Here is a 20,418-nt window from a genome sequence, read left to right as displayed (position 1 = left end):
GAACTAAAAACCGCGTTCCAAATGGCGTGAGGGAAGGGTTTGGTGGGGGAGGTGTGGACCGGGCAAAGCCTAGACAAAAGCCCGCGCACGCATACACGGAAATATGATTTTTACGTGCTGGCTGCGCAGCGTGGGGTAAGCATCAGTTTTTTGACTGGGTGCTTCAACTAAGTCTGTGGTGGTGATGGGGGCCGGAGGGAGTAGCAGAGGCAGAGACAGAGGTTGAGAGTCTGAGCCTATGACGCGCCCCCTAAACGCCCACATGCTGATTGACGTGCCTTTTATTGATGCTCTTGATTGGTTTTTACCTTTTACGCAAAGAGAGTGAGACCAAGAGAGAGAGAGAGAGAGAGAGAGAGAGAGAGAGAGACAGATGCGGGCGAACGGACTCGGTACTTGGAGGAGCCCACACTCGCTGCTCGTTACTGTGTCTCGTTAGTTGGCTGCGTGTGTGTGTGTGCGTGTGTGCATGTGTGTGTGCCGTCTGCCCGTGCGACCGTGCGCCCTGCGCTCGTTTATGATTTTTATTACAGGTGGACCGGGCGGACCAGGTGGACCGCTGATGAATTGTGTTTGTATTTGCTTTGGACATTCGTCGTTGTTAATTTTTTATGCGCACGGATAATACCGTGCACTCCCCCCCTCTGTCTCTCCCCTCCCCTCTCTCTATCTCTCTTTTTCTCGCGCTGTGTTTGCGTTTTTAATCAAATGCTCAAAAACGCGTTTAGCGGGCGATCCTTGGCCATGTCCAGAGTCCTGAGCCGTATCGCTTGCTTGTTTAACTTTTATATCGTAATTGCATATCAAAATGAGTGTGAGAGCTCATATCTGTGTATGTGTGTGTGTGCGTGTGTGTGTGTGTGTTTGAGTATTGCAAACAAACTAATCAAATGTCTGCAATCGTTGCTTGGCCAGTTGCCCACTTCCGTTTCCGCTTTTCGCAATTTATCTGCTCATACTCCAGCCTGGGTCTGGCACGCGCTAATGCTTTAATCCTTGCCCAGGACCTTCTGCTGTCCGCGTGTATTAAATCGATGAAGTATTAACGACTTAATTGCATGTTTGTTAGACATTTTGCAGCGCCTACCAACCTCTGCCCCCCTACACACACACACGCCTACTACAGCTGCTTTTTGGCCAATATTCCTGTTTGAAGTTTATTAAATTCCCGCACAGTAGGCGTTGCAGTGTCCCCTCCCCTGCCGCACTTCCTTCATTCATTGTGGCTCTTAGCTCATTTACTCAAATTCTCGAAATTCGATTAAAGTAATGGCCTTTTGAACAGCTTGTGGTTGTTCTCTGGGATGGGGCAGGGCATCTGCAAATGTAGAGGCTTATTAGTTAGTTAGCCTATTAATCAAGGGACTTGGGCTGTGAGTAGTTTGTAGTTAGAAATATTTAAGGTAATAGCCAACGAAAGAAACAAGCTTAGCGAAAATTCTATAGCAAAGCAGATGGTATAGTTTTAACATGGATGCGATCATGTAAACTACAATAGTAACATTTGCTGTTAAGTAGTTTTCATTTAACGCATTCAGGCGTATGTTAAGGGCAGCTATGCTAACTGTAATATTTGAGTAGTTTTGAAACAAGAATTAACATATTATCCATGGTAACGGTGTGTCATTGGATATTAGATAAGTTGTTATTTAACATATTCTGCAACGTTACATACATGTTACATGTTCACATATTACATACATATTACGTGATAACATGTTACGTATTCGGCACAGCGACGTTTATGTAACGCCCGTTAACAGCACTTTGTTGTTAGTTAACAGCAAGCAATGTAATCGATTTGATTCTGTATTGCCTATCAGAAGAACTTATTGCTCCCATTACACATGCACTAGAAGCCTTGCAGAATGTTACCGCGAGTTATTGTAAACACGACTAGTTGTAAGCTTATCTTAAATGTTATTTATATTGAAAATCTACTCAAAATTCTTTTGTTTTCTTTAAGTTAATCTCTTGACTTGCTGTAGATTACATTGATTTCTATAATCAAGCTTATTTAACATAGCTTGAGGTTATGTTAAACACTATTGATTCTTAGTTTCCTATACGAAATCGCTCGTCGAAAATGTCAATCCAAAAATTTCAATCCTAACCCTTATCATAGAGTTCCCCATCCCGCTAACAATTGTGGCAACAGCAAATTAAATAAAGCTCAATGACAAACTTCATTAGCCAACAAAATCAACTGGCCAAAATGCCAAACAACAAAAATAACAATTTGCCTTTTAGCGCGCACTCAACCCGGATCTAGCTAGCCCCGCCCCCTTCAACCACCGCCAATCCCCTCTACGCAACCCGGGAAAAAACAACAAGCAACATTTCCGTTACGTATCTCGCATCTGTCGCATCGGTTCACAATGCTGGGCAAACGTTATGCCAGAAACTAAATTAAGATTGAAATGTAAAACTGAAAACGTTTTACACAATTATTGAACGTTGTAGCCAAATCGAATTGTGTTACGCGGGGAAGATGATGGAGTGGGGGCGGGGGGAGAGGTGTGGAACGAGGGATAGATGTCCTGGCTAACTGCCTAATCGTACAGCGAAAAACACTCGGAAAAAAGGCTGTCCAGTGGCTAACCCTTGGACATTTTTGACGATTTGTGCGAATCAGTCGACTGCATAACTTACAATACCGTAAATATAAATTCTCTGAAATGCCAGGCAGGGGTGTAGCCAAAAGGGGGGGGGGGGGTGCAGTAGGCAGGCGCGTACTAATGAAGGTTTTAACTGTGGGGAGGTGAAGCAGAGCCAAACAGACTCCGCTTAATATTATCAGTCCAGCGTGCATTTTGCAAATGAAACGTTTCCAGGCAGGGCGGCAGCCAACAACTCGTTCCCACTTATATTCCACCAACGCCAGTGGATCGGGGATGGGTGGGTTGAAAGAAAGAAAAAGTCAATGTATGGAAATTTTTGTTCAATCACAAATCCAATGATGTTCGCTTCGACGCATTTTGACAGTTAGACAGACAGGGTGGTGGCTGTTAAGGGGTAGGCGGCAGGGCTAACAGAAGGGGGGCACAGTTGAGGGTCACTTTGATGAATTCGCCGGTTACTGCAGCAGCAGTAGCAGCAGCAGCAGCAGCAGGCGATTGTTGTTTGTTTGAATGGCTTCTGGTCGAGTTGCATGTTCTGTGCGTCTGGCGATAGGCCTCGTGTTTTTCCAGCTGGCCCCCTTTTGCTCTCCCTCCCTCCCGCGATCTCTCTCATTTTTTAAGCACAAGCTGCACATTGATTTTGGTATTTTTTGTTAGTATATTGCTCGTTTTTATTTTGTTTGCCCTTTGGCCTTTGTGGCGCTCGTTCTGCCGCCTGCTTTTGTAGTGCATTGATTAGAATGTTTGGACTTGGAGTACGTAAATATTTTTGCTTGCTTGTCAATTAGTACGTTAAGCCTCTGTATGCCACTTGAAAGGGAGGGGGAGGGGAATTAGCCACAGAGGCTGAGTGCTTGAAAGCCTCAGCGCGGGGCTGCTTTAAGAAGGGGCTGACAAGGCTTGAAGCTGTGCGTTAACTTAAATTCAACTGAGAACCACTTCAAATACTCAAAACAAAATATTTAGATTAAATGCAGCTGATGATGGCATATAAAATAAATATATATTATTATATATTCACACGTATATATTTTATTTATCTATTTAAACTAAATTTTTGCCAGTTTAGAAGTTGTATTTTCGTCGTAGAGGTTATTATTATAATTTTGTCATGCATAGAGGAAGACACTATGCCCAGCATACCCAGCTTTATTTCTTGTCAGGGATGTCATTTGCCAACAAGTGTAAAGACTTTGCGTTTGCTCATATTGAGATCTGCCTTTTCTTTTGGTCAAGTATAAGCAATATATAAAACACCATGATGAAGGGCAATTCTTACTGGACAGTGGAATGCCCAATTTGCGCTCAACCTTCCTTATGGGAGTGGAACAGAACTCCTGCTGATGTTAGCCGCTATCTCAGCCTTGACTAGATGCTGCCAACTATCTCAGAAAAGTATATTTCATATGAACTTTACCATTTCATAGCCAGACGCAACCATTACAATTAGCTCTTGTTAATCAAATCCAGTCGCTTTGACAGTTTTGGCTGGCGCAAAACATGGCCAATGCATTTTTTTAACCCACTTTCTAGTTGGGTAAAACCTTTTGACAGCCTGCAAATCGAAAAGACAATTTTAGCTGTCAGAGGCTGTGCCTGCTTGTGGAAGTAAGAGTCCGGGTTGCACAACACCTGGCACTTGGCAGTAAAACAATTGCGTATACGACGCGTGTGTTGCGTGAAAATTGCAACATTACCGCATGTAAAGCTGAGGCAGAGCTCTGGCAAATGTCCAGGCCCTGTTCTAGCTGGACGTCTGCCTGTTACCTTTTTGACATTTGATTGAGATTTGTTATCGGCGTATTCATCAATGATATATACAATAAAAATACACACACACGCAGCTCAGCCTCGGCGTTGGAGCTGGTTTGCCAGACTCGGCGACGCATTGAAACAAAAAACAAAAAAAAAAAGCGAGCATGAAAGGTAAAGGTACGAAGGCTTCTGCTCCTGCTTCCTGCTGCCCAGTTTCCATGTCTGCTGCTGTGTGTTTTTGCAAGCACGCCCCACACAACCACGCCCACAATTCACAGTAGTTATCGTGCGGGCAGGCAGTGACATTTTTAGGCATTTGTTCAATACATGGCCTGGCCAGAAGCAGGCGTCAGGACGCGCCAGAACTCGCCAGGACTCGCCTGCCTGGCTGTTACTTCTATTAGATTTCTGGCTCCAAAAAAAAAAAAAAATAAATAAATAAAAATAGAAGCAGCTGCTGTTTGCTGTGCTGCTGGCCAGGCTACTGGCTGTGTGTATTTTTGCAATAAACCAACGCACACAAGCTGCAGAGCGGGGGCCAATAGGGGGAATGGGGGCGAGTTGTGGGTGTGGCTTGGTGGTGCCAAACTGGCCATGCGTACCTTTCGATCCTTGTGTGACATTTGAATTCGCAAAATGAAAGCAAACGAGACTGAGTTGGCAGCATTTCTTTTATAGAAGTTCGCTGCAGACCCAGCCCAGCCCAGCCCCGTTAAATGCGGCCCCACGTTTGCGTATCTATTTTTTAATTTTGCTGACGAGGCAGAGAAAACATACAAACGCAATTGTTCCTCGTCCACAATGCATTCCATGGCGGCTGAGCGCTGTCTCCTGACATGTGTGCGTCTCATGCTGATAAGCAGCAGACGAGCCCCTCTGCCCAGCTCAGCCCACACCAGGCTCTGGCATTTGACGAGCCTGCGTCCGGCTCCATTCTGTCCAGCTCAGCCGCGAAATGAAAAGTTAAACTGTGTGACGCGCTGTAAATGCGTGGCGACCATTCGAGTTCGGGTTCGGGTTCGGGTTCGAGTTCGATTTGAAAAGGGGGTGCCGGGCCACGAGCTCAGTTTCGGTTGCTTTCAGTTTGGGGCAGAAGCTTTTGCCTTTGGCTTGGCGTGATGAATATTTACTGCGTGCGCTAACTGCTAACTACCTACAGGTATTTTCATTTTTTTGACAATTTTAATTGGGTTTGAGCAATGCACACAGTCACACGGACAACGTGTGCTGTTTACGCCGCAAGAACTGACAGTTTCACAAACCGCCCCAACTCCCTAACTGGATGGGGCAGTTCAGGTAATGGAACCTCCTATTAAAGTTGCAAGTGTCACCAAAATATATTTACATTCATTCGGGAGTAGGCACTTAAAGAAGGCAGAGCTAAACACTCATTAAAGAACAAACCCAGTTGAAAAGTTTTATTTAAGAAATGTTTTACTTAACTTCAAAATTCGCTCATATGAACCAGTTAATGATAATTGAGCCTCTTGAATGAACTTGTTAATTCTCATTATCGTATGATCAAATTTTGAAACTTTCACCAAAGCTGATATTTTCATAGAACATAATTTCTTCATAGATTTAAAATGCGCTCATAAGAACTAGCTGATGATCATTATCATTGACTGGTTCATTTGAACGAATCTTTAGCATTTTAACATAGTTAGAAGTGAATCCAAGTTAGATTAATAGGGCGCAAAATAAAAAATGTGTTTCCTTTAATAAAACCCAGTTCAAAATTTGCTCATATGAATTAGTCATCCTTTTCTGTGCTGACCCAAACAAATCAATTCATATAGAATGGTGCTCAAAAGACTCTCTAGCTGTAAAGTATCTAACACGTAATTTAATCAAGGAAGAAATCTATAAATTTGCAGCTGAACATTCTCTCACATGGAACTACTGAGCACGTCGTGCTTAAAAATTTGCCTTACATATTTAAATTGGTTCCGTGGAACTTAGATTTCTCACCCAACACATTGACGTGTGATATCAACGTAAAATCTTTAACTAATATATCCCGTTCTCTGCTTCTTTCAGGTAACTATGCATTGCCCAACAACAAGTGCTCCTTCATTTTCCCACAGTGGAAGTACCGACTGCTTCAGTTCTGATTTCGTAAGTGCATCAACTGCTGAACCACCTTCACATAGTTGTTATTGTTGTTTATTTTCCGTCATTGGTTAATGCTCAGATTCTTGTTTGCGTAATACCAAAACAATAAAAGCCCAGCAGGGGCTGACTTTTATAATTATAATTACAATTACAATTCGTAATTGCGTCAAGGCAAGCGTATCTCAAAGATACGCGTACATTAACACACAATGTTTAATGCTATTTCCACAATTTCGGGTGTGCGCATCGTTGCGGAAACCCCTAACTGTCATCTATTTGCGTTGTCTTGATGGGGCGTCATTTATTATAATGCAGTTGCATTCCCCACATTATTCTTTAAGCTCAAAGCATTGCATAATTGTTAAGCCAAATTAGATTTGAAAGTCTTTGAAATCTTGTAGACACTTTAAAGTTTGTATTTGGCTTGTTTTTGAGTGGCGCCATCTGCCGAGCTACTTATGTTTATTCATATTTGAGAGAAGTTTTATCAGATATGTGAGATAGTTTTATAGAAATATATGTTTTAACATTTCAAATATTTCTGAAATTCTCTAAAACCTGTTATAGACTTTAAGCAAAGGGAAGTTTAAAGTCCTTAGACAAAGTAATTAAGTTCTTAATGAAGTAGCGCCCTCTAGCGAGCTACATAACCTCACATTTCCAGAGAGGTTATGTCCGGTATTTCACAACAAAACTTTCAATTTTTTATCATATGCGCAGTTAACAATATCTGAAAGATCTCTCTAGAAGACATCCATCCTATGGAGGAGCTAAATTTACTCGGGTTCGACAGAGAGGTTATGTCAATTATGTCACATATTACATGAAAAATGGGCTCGTTTGTTGTGCATTTGGCATGGCACTTGTTCAGATGTAATCGCATATTAATAACAAGCATCTAAATGTCTCTGTCTGGCCAGCTAAATTCAGTCGAATCCGCGATAGATGTTATGTCACATACATATGTTTCCGAAATTGCATCAGCTGTTAAATGCCAACCAACTGAAAAGTTGGCACAAATTCTGTGTATTTGGCTCTTGTTTCAGCTGAAGCCAGCCACAAGTATCGCATATTGTTCAACAATTGTTATTCATTGTTGTGGGCTGGTTATGTTCTGCCCGGGCTGCTTAGTATGCAACTCTTTGGCGGTTGCAAGGCTGGGGGCGCGACCATGCCAGGCCTGCCAGACCAGGCCAGGCCAGGCTAGCTTACATTTGGGGGCATGTCATAATCCGCATTGGCGTGCCTCCTGTTGTCTTAAGCCGCCCCCTGCTGAGCACACGCCCCGTTTATGCAACACATTGCAGCCAGGTTGACACTTGCCTTTGATGTGTGCGCCACGGGTGGTCCGGGCATCCAAATCGCAACTGTTTGACAGCTGGTATTGCACTGTGATTATGCCTTGCTTATATTCTTAGACAACGAATTATGCGATAATATTATTCTTAGATAAACAAACCAACACACTCGCACACTCGCACACACACACACACACACACACACACACACACACACACACACACACACACACACACTCGCACACTCGCACACTCACACACACACACACACACACACACACACACACACACACACACACACACACACACACACACACACACACACACACACACACACACACACACACACACACACACACACACACACACACACACACACACACACACACAGACACACACACAGACACTGACACGCGCCGGATTTTTGCAACAGCTCTGCTGCAACATTATGCGGATATGTGTAATAGATACTTATGCCGGAGACCCGCATCGAGTTACAACTCTTGCAGGGTTCCTTTCTCAACTGCGCTGTCAACTGCAGCCATCAACCTGGGGCAGCTGACAGTCGCAACCATTAAAAAAGGAGATACACTTGCCACGGCGACAAGTTCAAAGCAAATGTCTGCTTACCCTTCGCCCCATTTCTCTCGATGGGGGGTGTGCTGGGCACAAGCCCAAGATACTTGTCTATAAATCAGCAAATTTAAGATCAAAACATGTACTGTACTTGTCATGGAACAATCAAATAGAACAAGTTGCGAATTATAACAGACAATTTTATTGAGGTTAAGATTCATTTGATACAGACTAGGATTCTTTGTGGAAGACATGATCAAAGTACTGGAAAAAGTAAATCCATTTGTTTTAAATGTTAAAACATTCAAGATCTATCTTACTTTATTAATAGAAAGATTTGAACAGAGTCCAGTTGAATGTTGCATAGATTTCAATCTATTTGATTCTCCGTATCTCTTGGAACATGCCTGTCAAATATAATACAAAAATAAATAAATTGTGTTGTAACGTGTTTTTATCATTCGTCAAATATTTTTTCTTATTTCACCGAAATTCTTAAATAGCCTGCCGTACTTATTTATACATTTTCTTATCTTAAGAGATGTAAGCAATTTCTTTATTCTAAGAATTTCTTTCTGAGAAATGTGAGAAATGAATTTCATATAAATATACGATTCTCGACAGATAATTTGTTCAAGTCACAAAGTCTTAGAGCAAGATGGGAACTTTGAGTGTTATTTCTGATTCGAAATAGCTTCTTTTTCGATAAGAAAAAGGCTCTTTAAGAACATGATCTTGATATAAGGCTGAACCAAGGTTCGTGATAGTCACATTGAATATATTGTACGTGGGGTAAACAAAAATTTGGTTGAGTGCAGAAAAAACTAGATTTTATTCGTAATTAAAAAAACGTATGTATACCTTATAGAGAAATAAATAGTTGTTAAGTGCAAGGATACTAAACAAAAAACAAAAACCTAAAAAACACAAAGTTTTGCTTTATATACTTTACTCTGCGAAGCTTGAACAAGAAGCAGAGATATTCATAGATAGAGTAGAATGAGGAAAGAGAAGGAAAAAACAAATCTGGCAGCTCTCATAATAGAACGCGTCACTTGTTTGAATTAATTGACATTCAAATCAAATTAAACGAATGCGGCAGCAAAAACAAATGCGGCAAGAGCTAGAGCAGGAGAGAGGGAGAGAGAGAGAGAGAGATAGAGTGAGGGAGACAGGGATAAACGGCGATCGAGAGAGAGAGAGAGAGAGAGCGCGCACGGTAGAGAACCCGCTTCAATTTATGAACTGCAGCTCTGAAAAATGAATCGTGATTCATTTTGATATTTTGTTCTCCCCTCTTTCTGATTTCGACAATATCAAAATAGTGCACAAGGTCAATTAGCCAAAAACCAGAAAAATATAACAATTAAATATTGAATTTTATTTATCAATAATGTTGACTACTATTTTTATTATTTTCTTATGTTTATTTTTGGAGATTGCAAATGCAGCTTTGTGTTGAGCAGCTATTGCGTAATTTGATTTGAACTTTTTGTTTTCAATTTTTATGATTCTCTTTTGTTATTAGAAAAGTGCGTTGCGAGCGTAGAACAACCCCCAAGATCTTCCTGTTCCAGTTAGAGGACAATAATAAAAAGCAAAAAAATATTTAAAAAAAAAAAAGCTGCTTGGCTTCTTTGTGTGTGCGTCTTCCAGGAACACACTGTGTGTATGGGTGTGTGTGTGTGTGTGTGTGTGAAAAGGATTTACGCGTTGTTTTTCTTGTGCGCTTCGCACATGGCCTCAGAGCAGATAGCTCAACAGATACCTGAGCTATTTTGCCTTCGACTCCGAATCAAAGACAAATGAAAAAAAAAATAATTTCAAGTTCCAACTACCTTCAGGTGTCGTCATTTGGCTGCCCGAAGCTGAATCAAGCGAACTGATCCCAAAGAATTTGCTCTACATTTTTTTTTTGTATTTCGCTTCGAAGGAGGCCTACTCCTCGCATTGTTGTTTGTGTAATTGAAAAGTTTGAAAAAGGCATTTCAAATGCAGCTGCGTACAATTTTGCGTTTGTTTTTTTGTAGGCAAAAAGTACAGTCGCATGCAAAGCTTTACATAGCGCAAGGCTAAAGAAGCTTAAGGATCTGATTTTGGGTGCAGAAAAGGAAGCTGTAAGCGAAAATGAACATTTCCGTCTTTCTAGGGGTTTGTCAGAAGTGAAACTTGAAACATGCTAAAGAATATATTTACATAAAGCTATTTATGTTAAATTGCGCTCTCTGTTATGAGCAAAATGTTAAGAACTAGCTCTGTTAACAGCACAGTGTTAATGTAAGATATCCGGCTAACCTTTTGAAGAATTGAACTGAAACAAAGTATTGAAATTCAATTATATACATATACATATAGGTGTATATTCATGATCTATATCATAACTTACCCAACATAGGTAAACTCTCAACACTCTCCTCTCACACCTCGCCCAATAGCTGAAATGGCTTTTATTCACTAACTACTTCCAGTCACTAGCCAATTACTGTTATAGCCAAAAAGACTCCACACACAGACAAACTCACATGCACACTAAATATCCGCTCCCCTTCGATCAAAAATTCCCTCTGCTGCTGCTGCTACTTCAGTTGAGCAAACCTGAAAAAAAGGCGAAGCACAACTGCAAACTTCACAGGAATTTGTTAATAGCTTTTTACCGATATGTTTTTGGGGCCAACCATTCAGCGTAGCAAGCGAAACCGTTGATTTTTATACCGCATGGCCCGCGGGCCGAAGGCGAAGGTTCTGGTTCCACATAACAGCGCACCAGAAGGACGAGGCGAAGGCGGGGCCGAGGCTGAGCCTGTGTGCAGGCCGAGGTACACAAGGCAAGTTATACGAAAATAAGTAAAGAGTGCTCTAGTCGGGAGTGCCCGGCTATGTGGTACTCTGTACTATCGTTGACAAAGCTGCCATGCTTCCTGTTCTTTTAGTTCCACGCTGTGCTAACTTTGGTGCTCGAGGTCCGATTATTATGAAACTTAAAAGGGGATCCAAATGTATCTATATAGTGCAGATAGATATTTATCGATATCAAGTGATATAATTGATGAGAAAACGATCAAACTCTTAAGGATCTCTGATCAAGAGCACACACATACGTATGCATGTATATCATTTATGGCTTGAGGAATGATACCCTTTTATTCATTTGCAATAGCTACAGGGTATTCGAACGAGAAAAAAAAAGTAAAAAACGCGCTCGCATTTTTCTAACGATTAAACAAATTCGAGGAAAAAAAGCGCATCCCATGCAACGCGCAGCCGCAGCCGCAGTCGCAGTCGCAGTCGCTGCCGTGTCCGTCACCTGCAGTTTCCAGGAATTGGGAATTGGGCAGCGCGTCCAAGGCTAAGCACGCAAAGGCAGGGGAAACCGTAGACACGGGCCACAGCGTAGACGCATATAAAAGTCGCAAAAAGCTAAAAAAGAAAACTAAATAAAAAGAAGTTAAAAGTTTTGGTTGCATCTTGAACGGCGGCATTTTTGAGCGAGCGCCTAATTCCAGGAATTAAATCGTATATCTTTTGGCCTCTCCACACACACACCCATACTCACACACATACTAAATGCTCGATTAATTTCTAATAAATTGGGCTGCTGCCCGTTCTCTTTGGGCCAACAACGGAAATGCTGCAGTCGCAGTCGCAGTCGCAGCCGCAGTCGCTATCAATATAGAATTACCCATACAAATGCATTGCGTTCGATTTTGCCATAACTTGAGGAAATTTGAGGCTCCCACACAACTTTTTTCTCAGAACTTAACGAAGCTCACAGAGGCTAGATAGAGACAGAAAGAGAGAGAGAGAGAGAGAGGGAGAGCGAGCTTTTGTTGCTTGCGAGCTTTATATCTTATACAAGAGCTGTTGTTGTTGTTGCATTTTACATTCGGAACTGAAGCTGAGAAAGTGCAAAGCAAAGCAAAGCAGGCACTGAATTTGTCTTCTTGTGTGTTATGTTATGTCAACAACGCATTCATCTTAACTAATCACAATCCAAACAATTTTTCTCGTCATTCTCGTTGCAGCATTTGTCGTGTTCGGAGTGCGCGTCCTGAAAATCAACTGCTCTCTCACAAAATAAATAAAAATAAATAAATAAATATAAATATAAATAAAAACAAAAATAAAGGTAAATAAATAAATAATAAAAGGCAACGTTGCAACTAAATAATATTAATCGAAACCAGATATAATTGAATAATTCAATATAAATAAATAATTTTATGCGTTGGCATCCAAAGTCGTTCACGCTTTACAAACGCAACAAACAATTGCAAAATTCCCTTTGGCTAAGAATTAATAGCGGCCAAATTGCTTTTATGCAAAGCCGGCTAATTAATTCGACGAAATTCCATTTTGGCAACATTGAAAACAACGTTAAAATTAATAACAAACAATCGAAGAACACACATAATAATAACAAACCGAACGGTCCGCATATTGTGGACAGCTTCCATTGGCCTTGGCCCGATCCCTTAAGCCACATACGAGCGAGTCAACCAAAGGAACACAACAAGTACAACTAACAAAATGGATCCACAACAGCAGTTCTGCCTCAAATGGAACAGTTACTCGTCCAATTTGGCTATTACCTTCTCCAATCTATTCAAATCGGATCTGTTGGCCGATGTCACATTATCCTGCGATGGTGAGTGCAAATATCTCTGATAAATATATATATATATATATTTTTAAGAACAATTGCGAATGCATTAAGATTGAAAATATGTTTGCCTATTAGTTTGAATTTTGACACCAAATGCAATGTGAACTGCAGCAAAGCGATTAATAAATTTAAATTAACTATATTTGCTTAGAAATAAAATTAATTAGAACTTTTGGATATGATAACTATTCAAGGATCGAAATCCATTAACTTGAGCCATTGAATTAAAAGTTCATTAAATATCAAACTTCAAAGTTTTTACAATTTTTATATACATATATCTTAATAGAAATAAATTAATTTAAAAAATAAAATATTGCATACTTTTAAGCATAAACATAGGTAAAAAGTCCTTTTAAAATGTATTGTTCATGCTTCATTAAAAAAGAAGCCTAAAGCTATGCTAAATGGTTTGATGAGAAATTCAGGAGAATTCGAAAAGCAGAACATGGTGAGAAATTTAAACTTGTTAATGATAGGCAAGGGAATTTGACCCAAAATACCAGAAGCATGATATAAATTATTTTTGGAGCTGCTTAAAATCGGACAAATGCGTAGTTTTTCGGCTCAAATAATGAACTGACACGCTTTATTTGCTTGTTTATGTTTTATGAATTTGTATATTGATTAACATTTTTGCCAAAAATTTTAGTGAAATAAGAACGATTTTTTTTCGGTTCAAATAAAGAGCTAAAATATTACACAATGATAGGCAAAAACGTGTACAGAAATTTTGTCGAAATTAAAAATCGGAACATGGTAGCATTTTTTAGGTCAAACTTAGGTCCTAGAAATATGCTATAAATCTTTATAATAAATGTTAGCGAAATCGAAAACCAGAACTTGGCAGGAAGTTGCATATTGTTGAATATATGCAATAATTTTCAGATGATAAGCTAGAGATGCCCTGTAATTTTGTGAATGACAGTCAAATGATGCCCTGTAAAGCTAGGCACACACAGAAGTACTCGGTCTATTTTTGGACTTAAATGACACGCACTCAACTTGGGCTTACAATCAATAACTCGACTTGGTGTGTTAATAAGAAAAAGAGACGGAAGGACAGACAAAAAGATAAACAGACAATGAGACGGGGGCATATAAATTGAGCTTTTTTTGCCTCCTTTGTTTTTGGCTTCATTTTCGTTCCGTTTGGCTTATAAGCCGCCGAAAAAGTGGCATATAAAAGCCAAAAGGCGACCTGCAAATTTTGCAAGCGCCCAAAAGAGACAGACATTGATTTTTCCGGGTACCCAAAGACGCGGCTCCTTTTTATGAGCCGTCTCGCTGTCTGCTGAGCTGTGCGTGTGTGTGTCTGTGTGTGTCTGCGTGTGTCTGCATGTGTGTGTGTTACTATTTCATTTACAGCATTTTACTACAGTTTTATGGCGGCTTATTAAGTGAATATAAATGTGGGCGAGCGCATGGGCATTTAGCGCAGTTATATAGGTACAATATATATATATATATATATATATATATATATATATATATATATATATATATTATGTATGTATATATTTGGCTTTTATTTAGGCCTGTGTGTCTTTAGTCTTTAGGCCAGAGAAATGCCGCCGCTTATTGTGTGAGGTCAGTGATTTTGTTGGGTGGCTTTTGATGCTGTGCCAGCTCATTTGGGACCCTTCGCGGGCTTCTGATTTGGCCTTTAAATACGCGCGCGTGTGTGTGTGTGTGCCAGCATCTCGAAATAAATATTTTAATGTGCGCCTTTCGCTGTCGCTCCAAAAAACCTATGTTTAAAGTGCCGGCGCTTTAAATTGAAAATAAATAAATAAGAATTGCGCATACGCCGCGTCCGCCCGCGTCGAATAAACATGTTCGCCGCGTATTTACAGCAGCCGCCAGTTGTACGCTTCACATGTCTGTTTGTTGACGTACTCGTGCATATTTTTATTTTTTTGTCGATTGTGGATTTCTATATGCTATGTATAATACCTTCTAGGAGTGCGGCTCAGTCTGTTGCCATACGCCCGGCCGGCGGACTGCCAGCCCGTGTCAGGGGTATCCACACAAATCCTGGCTAGCCAAAAACCAGAAAAAAAAACAATACAAATAACAGAAATGCCCAAAAAAAAACCCTCGCCTAGCTGCAGTCGTTGTCATCCATATCAATCGAAGTGCTACTACTTTTGATTAAAATTTTGAAATGCTTCCCCAAAAAAAATAAACCCCAATTTTGTTTTTTTTTTTTTACTTTTCGTTCTTGCTTTGTTTTGGCTGCTTTTAATTGTGGTTTTTAATATTTTGCGCTTTAAAATATCACATACTCGTATTCATATTCATATTCATGTTTGATTTCCCATTTCTAACTTTTGGTCAGGTTTCCTGCTTCTTTTTTTCTTGGTACTTTTTGAAATGAAGCATTAAATATTTGCTAGCCCTTCGAACAAAAGCAAATAGCGTATGTTTTCGATTGTTTTTTAATATTCATATGTATTTTGCTTTGGTTTTTGAGCTGTTTTTCAGTTCTCCTTTTTTATATCTTGTTTTTTTTTGGATCTGTAGCTGGGGCTGCATTCGTTTCGTTTCGGGCATTTTCAGCACTTGAGAAATGAGCATTTTTACGAAATGAACATTTGCTTGGCCTAGGGCCATTTCATCAGTTTTTTTTTGGGGGTTGATTTTTACCGTTAGGCAACACACAGCCGTTAACAAGTACTAGGTATTAAGTGTACTAATGGATTCGGGCATGTCACGGGCTTAGCTCTCGGGAATCTCCATTAATCGTGGGCATCTTTTTGCAGAGAAGTTTTATCAATTTTACGTTAAATTTATCATAGACAGAATGCTTCATTGTATATCTCTCACTTAAACTTAGCTAGCACATAAAAACGAAGTTTTTAGACGATTTAAAGAAAACTTCGCTTCTCCCTTAATCCAATCTAGGCTAGGCTTGAAGGCTTTTAAAGCTTTGCAAGCACATGAAAGCAAAGCTTTTACGCTTTTAAATTTAGCTCCAGTTAAGGCTTATCTAACGGTTGTGAACAAAGCTAGGTCTGAAAGCTTCTCAAGCTGTGCAAGCGCATTAAAAAACAGCTTTTAGATTATTTTATCAGGTTGCAGCTTAAAGCTTATACAACTTAATGGCGTTCTTTAAATGTGCAACTTATCAACTGGTAATGTGAATAAATACCAGCTAATCATATCTAACAACATTGGAGCTGCTATCTCATCATAGAAGCCTTGACCATTTACAGCCATATTAAAAACAAACTTTGGCGCCGTTTCAATTTGCACTTATGATCAAAATTCGAGCAACACATTAAAACACACAAATGACTCATCGAAACGATAAGATTGCGTGTTTTCCGAAACAAATAGAAGGTCGTAATAATTAATTTTAAAGTGCATTAAATGCGTTTCGGCCGAATAAAAAACCCCCAAATCAAAGCATATTTCGGTTAACTGTTGCGCTTAGGCAATATATAAATATATATATAACGTCTAATAGATGTATATGTAGAATATGCGAGGCAGAACGTAAACAAGACCTGGCAATTAGTATGGCTTTGTTGTTGTTTTTCTTCATTCTGATACACACATATTTATATATTTTCTTGTTTATCAGCAAATATTCGTATAAATGTATAAAAAAAAAATGTGCGTGTGCTTTGGTTCCTACAAGTTTTTTGCGTTTTTCTTTGCGCCGCTTGTGACCCAATTTCTGTTGTATCAAGTGTTAGAAAATCAGCAAAAAAAAAATGGAATACAAAAATAATTCGAAAAAAAACGAAAACGAAATAAAATTATAATCAACAACAACAAACAAAAAAGTTGTTTATTATTTGCGCATGCATTTTGATTACACAAGCGAAATATATATTTGTATACCCTGTACTCAGTTGTGAAATAGACGAAAATAAGGAAGAAACTCTTATGCTTGCATTCCCTATTTAGGCTTTAAGTGCATCAAGGAAAAAGGCTAGCTTAAAGGTTTTCACAATTCATTTACAGATTTATGTATTAAGTAAATCAAATTATTTAAAATTATATAATATATTATATATAAAATAAATGCATATAAAGATATATAGGAAAATCATATATAAAAATATAAAGATGAGAAATATATTTATACATAAAATAGTATATATTTCAAGCTTGATAAATATATAGAAGATATAAATGATACATAAGATGGGAAAAAACATATATAAAAAAATGTATATAAATATATATATAAATTGGCAATGTCCAGACCTTGGTAAAAGTTTATCTAATCTGCATTGGATGTTTATTAGGAAGCTGGCGCTAGATATGCCAAGGATACGGATACACTACCTTAATATAAGGTATACAAATAAATTGATATTTGTTATATAACGAATACCAATCGCGCAATTCCAAATAGATCATGCCTAAGATTAGACATATTTTGAAACATGCGCATTGTTCAAGCAGATTTGGCCTCTCCTTCTCTTCTTCCCGCTCTCCATACCCCTCTTTTACTTTGATTTCAGCTCTACATATATATATATGTTTATATACATATATAGTTTCTTTGCTGATTGGCCACGCTTATCAAGCGCGAGTCGAGCAGAAATTGACACACATTTTCGCCGAAATAATTCCTCCAGCTGCACTTCGATTAGATTAAAGACACGCCGACTTACACACACGTTGTATTGTATAATATATATATATATATATGTATATATTTTTGCAGCCAACTGTCGAAACTTTTGGCTTATGTATGTGCGCTCTTTGGGCGTAAATATGTCCGCTCTCTAGATTTTCTTGAGAGCCGCAGACGCGCCTCGCTTCTCGTTTCAATTTGGCTTAAGTACTGCGCGTGGCACAAGCCCAACAAGTGCCCCATAAAGTCAGCCCCCTGCCGCCCGCACCCACCCTTTCGAATTACCCTAAGACCCAGACGCTTGCCAAAAAAAAAAAAAGAGAGAAGCGTGAAAAATTGTAACAGCGACAACCCGAGACAACCGAAAAGCACAGAGTGAATACCCCTACCCCAACAAAGGGCAAGCAGCGACTGAGTCAAGAAAACACATAAAAATATACTTAAATTGTCAGGATGGTGTAGTCGCCGGCGGAGAGGGAGGGGAGGGATGGGCAAAGTGGATATTGCGTATACGCCACGGCAGCAGCAGCATCAGCTGGGTCTGTGGGTCGCAGGTACACAGACACACACATACACATGCGCACACAGGCACACACACACACAAAGACGACGGCCAAGACATTGAAGTTGATGAATAATAACTCAGTTCAAATGGGTGTGCGGGTGTGTGTGTGTGTGTGTGTAGTCAAGAGCAAGGAAATGATTTCCTTGCTCGACTTTTATTATGCTTTTGTGTATATGATAACTGTGTGTGTGCTTGTGTGTGTGACATGATTTTTATGAGTTCAAGGTCTCTAAACGTTTTACGCTTGCGGCGCCACCTGTTGGCCGCATTTTATAGCCACACAACATACAGCCGGAAAGTATGCCACAGTTTCTTCTATTCGCAATGCGCCTAAGTCTGAGCTATGCCATTTTTCTACCGTGTTTATTTTCATTAAATTAGATAAGGAATTGCTAGAAATCAAATCAAATTTGAATACAAAATAAAAAAATTGTATTGACGGTATTTTGTTATTGTTAATATGGCTTAAATAACCGCTCCCCCTTCCATTTATTTGTTGCACTTTCAGGCGCCGTATTTAGAGCACACAAATTAATATTGGCTGCCTGTTCGAAAAAGTTCGCCGATCTGTTCGAGAACACACCCACAAATGGCCAGTGCGTCATCATATTGGAGGCGACCACGCCAGACAACATGGCCGCACTGCTGGAGTTCATGTACAAGGGCGAGGTGCACGTCTCCCAGGAGGCGCTCAACAGTTTTCTCAAGTCCGCCGAGAGTCTACAGGTGAGTTGTACACAAAAATGAAGGCAGTTATATGGGCAGCTTTATAACCTTGTCGCACACAGGTCAAAGGTCTGTCCACAGAGACCGGCCGCCTGGCCGCCCAGCAGGCACAGCAGCAACACATGGGCGGCGACAGCTCGCCGCTCGACTCACCCACCGGTCGGCGCAGCATGCGCAACAGCTTAAGCGGCAGCAGCGGCGCCGGCATTGTCGGCGGCGGCGGCGGCGGCTTAGTTGGCGGCGGCAACAGCGGACCCATAGCCAGCGGCATGGGCAACGGCAATGGGCTGAGCCTGGCTGGCGCCCTGAGCGGCATGGCAGCTGCCGGCGGCATGGCCGCCGCGGCCAGCGTTGCGGCAAGCGGCTTGAGCGCTTTAGCGGCCAGTGCTGGTGCATTGGATCGCTGCGGCAGCGCCGGCGGCAACATTATCAGCGGCTCGGCAGCGGGCAGCGTTGGACCATTGAGCTCTGGCGCCGGCGGCAACGGCGGCGGCAGCAGCAGCAGCGGCGGCGGCGGCGGCGGCAGTGGTGGCAACGGCATGGGCGGCAACAATGGACCCATCAGTTTGGGCAGCGGTGCTGGCGCCGCTATGCATTTGGGCGGCTCGACAGGCAGCCTGAAACAGGAATGCGACTCACTGATGCATGCAAGCAACTCCTCAGCGCTGGGCGCCATGTCCGGCTACGTGCCGCCCATGTACCACCGTCCGATGTCCTTCAATGAGCCGCTGCGCAAGCGCGCCCTCCGCAGTCCCTATCCCGAACAGGAGCTTCGCGGCAGTGTACTGCGCGATGGCTCCAAGAACTCCTCGGAGTGCCCCAGCCCCATCAACAAGCCACCGTACCATCGGCCCTCGTCCAGCGCCTCCTCAACGGCGCCCACCGAGGCGGACACAATGCACTCGGAACGTGCCTCACCGCAGTCCAGGTAAGTGCAAACGCAAATTTCCCACAAATTCTATAAATCAAAATCTATTCAACCTCGTATCATAATGATATAAATTCTTCTGTTGTGTTACCTCCTATTTTAATACCTTTTATTTTGGATGGAAATTAACTTTATTTCGAGCTCCACACGTTTTTGTTGCATACATTTAGGCGTCGAATTTAATTTGTTAAACAATTTCACCCTGTTGCCTTTCTTAATGGTTTCTATGACGAGCATTGAAGTGAAATATTCAAAAAAATTAATAGAAATTTATTGAATCTTGAATACAATTTGCTGTTGCATACATCTAGGCGTTAGCAGTATTTTCTTATATTATTGAAGCAATTGCTTCATAGTTTGATTAGTTCTAATTGACTTGAATCCTTGACATGATTTGCAGCCGTTATGAGAACCACAGTCCCAGCACCACGGCCGGCAATGGGAATGCGCCCAGCAGCCTGGATCGGATTGTCAAATCGGAGCGCAACAATGGCAGCGCCAATGAGGCTAACGACGACGAACGCGAACTGATGGACGAGTCCACAGATGTATGAGGATAACACACACCTAATCG

The 20,418-nt window shown here is 40.9% G+C and overlaps 1 protein-coding gene across 1 annotated transcript in view; it reads left to right on the top strand.

The window, feature by feature from the left end:
* chinmo (Chronologically inappropriate morphogenesis) overlaps nt 1–20,418 on the top strand; it is a 108,019-nt gene that overhangs the window by 76,931 nt on the left and 10,670 nt on the right. Inside the window, 4 exon segments of the mRNA XM_002051698.4 lie at nt 12,388–13,010; nt 18,699–18,916; nt 18,979–19,844; nt 20,245–20,392. Coding sequence (XP_002051734.2) covers nt 12,893–13,010; nt 18,699–18,916; nt 18,979–19,844; nt 20,245–20,392 — 1,350 coding nt within the window. The 5' untranslated portion in view covers nt 12,388–12,892.

The sequence above is a fragment of the Drosophila virilis genome, chromosome 4, assembly GCF_030788295.1.
Source record: "Drosophila virilis strain 15010-1051.87 chromosome 4, Dvir_AGI_RSII-ME, whole genome shotgun sequence".
Lineage (NCBI taxonomy): Eukaryota > Metazoa > Arthropoda > Insecta > Diptera > Drosophilidae > Drosophila > Drosophila virilis.
This window is presented reverse-complemented; position numbering and strand designations above follow the sequence as displayed.